We start from the raw sequence: 2,359 nt of genomic DNA, 5'->3' as shown, positions 1-2,359 counted from the left end.
GAAGGCTCAGAAAAACAGGGGCACTGGGGACAGAGGCTTTTCATTGTTGCCCATCAGGGCCCCCAAGTGTGGGCTGAGGGGTGGGGCTGGAGAATATGAATGTAGCCAGGCAGACGTAGGCTAATGTCTTTCCAGGGTGCCTCTACTGTGCACTGAATTTGGGGAATTAAGAGAGGGCTCACTCTGGAGCTTGGTGAAGATTTGAAAACAGCAGTGTGAATAGTGGGAGTCGTGTCCGTAGCAAAGAGTTGAGGGCTCAAGGAGGCTGCAAGGCCAGGTGGGCAGATAGCCTTGCTGTGATGGTGGAAATGGCTGCTGTGGAATTCATCTGCTGATGGGTGACAGCAGGGATCCCAGTGGAAGGTGCTGGAAGAGGAGTGGGGGAGGAAAGAGGAGGAGAGGAAAGCACACATATGGGTGTAGGAGGCTCCCTTCTGAAGGGAGGCTGGAAGGAGAAAGATGCGGGACTAGGAGGTATGGGGCAGGGGTGAGAGGTCAGAGGTGCTGAAGCTGCAACTGAATGAGGGCAGCCTCCTTTCTCATTAGGTGGAACCCCCAAAATGGGGGCAAGGTCAGCAGGAAGACCCAGGGGAGAGTTAGGAATTATGGATATCAATTTTTACCCAATTCTTGGTGTGGGCGAAGGTGGAGGGACAGGCAGGGTGAGGGGTCCAGCAGCCATGTGGGCCAAGTCAGAGGTAGCAGGAGGTGCTGGGATCTGTGAAGTGTAGGTGGCCAGGGGCAGGGAGTCTCAGCAGGTTTTGAGACAGCAGGGGCAGGCTGGCTGGCACTGTGGTTTGCCATGTCTTCTTCCTTTTTGAGATGGAATCTCACTCTGTCGCCAGGCTGGAGTGCGGTGGCACTCACTGCAACCTCCACTGGATCTCCACTCACTGCAACCTTGCCTCCCGGGTTCAAGCCATTCTCCTGCCTCAGCCTCCCGAGTAGCTAGGATTACAGGCAAGAGTCACCATGCCTGGTTAATTTTTGTATTTTCAGTAGAGTCTGGATTTCACCGTGTTGGCCAGGATCTCTCGACCTCATGATCTGCTCACCTCAGCTTCCCAAGGTGATGGGATTACGGGTGTGAGCCACTGTGCCTACCCTGTCATGTCTTCTTTATCCTTTTAAGTGACTGTTTTAGTCTCCTGGATTCTGATGTTCTACTTAATATCCACATGTTCTTATCCATGTTTCCCAGGAATCCCTCAGGAGATAGGCGGGGAAGATTAGCAGGTGGGGGCAGGTCATCTCTATTCCACCTCTATTGCAGGGGAGGGGTTGGTGGCAGTGGCAGCGGTGGTCCTGACAGTTTTCTTTCGCCAGACCCATGGCTGGCAGCTCTAGGTGGAGAATATCTACTCGAGGCAAGAGCTTCAGGATCCTTGGGCTGCATCTCCTTCCCATGCATTAGCAAACCTGGAGCGCTGGGCAGGTGGTCTTTACCCAACACCTTCAAGCCTGCCTTCTCTGGCCAGAGGAGGCAGCCCAGAACTGGGGCAGGGATTATTCTCCTTAATATTATCCATAATATTCCAAAAGTTCTCAAAAATTGGTAAGAAAAGGCACAACATCCCAATGGGAAAGTGGTACCACATACTCCGGACTATTTACCCTGCTCAATGGCCTGAGTGTAAGTACAGCCAGTCTTGTCTGCCTCTCCTCTCCCCTGCCTGTGATGCCCCCTCAGAAGCTGTCTCCCCATTCTCGGTGCTTCGCTGATAGAAAAATATTGCACTTCCCACACAAGGCTCTAGTTCCAGACATGCTTCCAGAATTCTCGAGAAACCCCTCCTCTCCCCGGAAAACCCTGCCCTTGCACATTAGGTATCCTGGTTTTCCTGTTGGGGTCCCATTATGGCATCATCAGCAGATGCGGCACAGTTTCCTGAGGACTCGGGGGAATCTGTCCCAGAAACCAGGGTGTGGTGACTTCTGACTCAGTCAAGGGAAGGTTTTCATGGAGAGAAAGTCAACAAAAAGTAAACATTCTAATTTCAAAAATAGTCTCATCATTCCACTTCAGATGAAGGGACTTGGAAAAAGGGGAGCAGGGAGCTGGGTTTTTAATGGGTTCGGAGTCTGATATTGGCATGATAAGAAAGTTCTTGAGATGAATTGGCGGTGATGGTGAGAAAACAATGTGAATAAACTTAACACCAATAAATCCTGTACTCAAAAATGATTAAAATGGTAGTTTATGTTAAATCTGTTTTACCTCAATAGAAAGTAAATAGTTTTGTTCCCAGTGGGCAGGTAAGTAGGAAAAACTAACTTTCTTGCCATCTTTTGGCAAGAGCCTGAGAAACAGTTGGGCACACCAGCAGTGTGAGCTCTTCCAAGGGCAGTGGTGACAGCC

At 50.6% G+C, this 2,359-nt stretch overlaps 1 protein-coding gene across 1 annotated transcript in view; it reads right to left on the bottom strand.

Annotated features, from left to right (window-relative positions):
• Window positions 1-1,686: 1,686 nt before the first annotated feature.
• LOC105534461 (NUT family member 2D-like) overlaps window positions 1,687-2,359 on the bottom strand; it is an 18,086-nt gene continuing 17,413 nt past the window's right edge. Inside the window, exon 12 of the mRNA XM_011973188.1 lies at window positions 1,687-1,841. Coding sequence (XP_011828578.1) covers window positions 1,687-1,841 — 155 coding nt within the window. The remainder of the gene's footprint in view (window positions 1,842-2,359) is intronic.

Source organism: Mandrillus leucophaeus, unplaced genomic scaffold (assembly GCF_000951045.1).
Source record: "Mandrillus leucophaeus isolate KB7577 unplaced genomic scaffold, Mleu.le_1.0 Scaffold1351, whole genome shotgun sequence".
NCBI lineage: Eukaryota > Metazoa > Chordata > Mammalia > Primates > Cercopithecidae > Mandrillus > Mandrillus leucophaeus.
The sequence above is the reverse complement of the archived record's forward strand: the minus strand, read 5'-3'. Positions and strand labels throughout refer to the sequence as shown.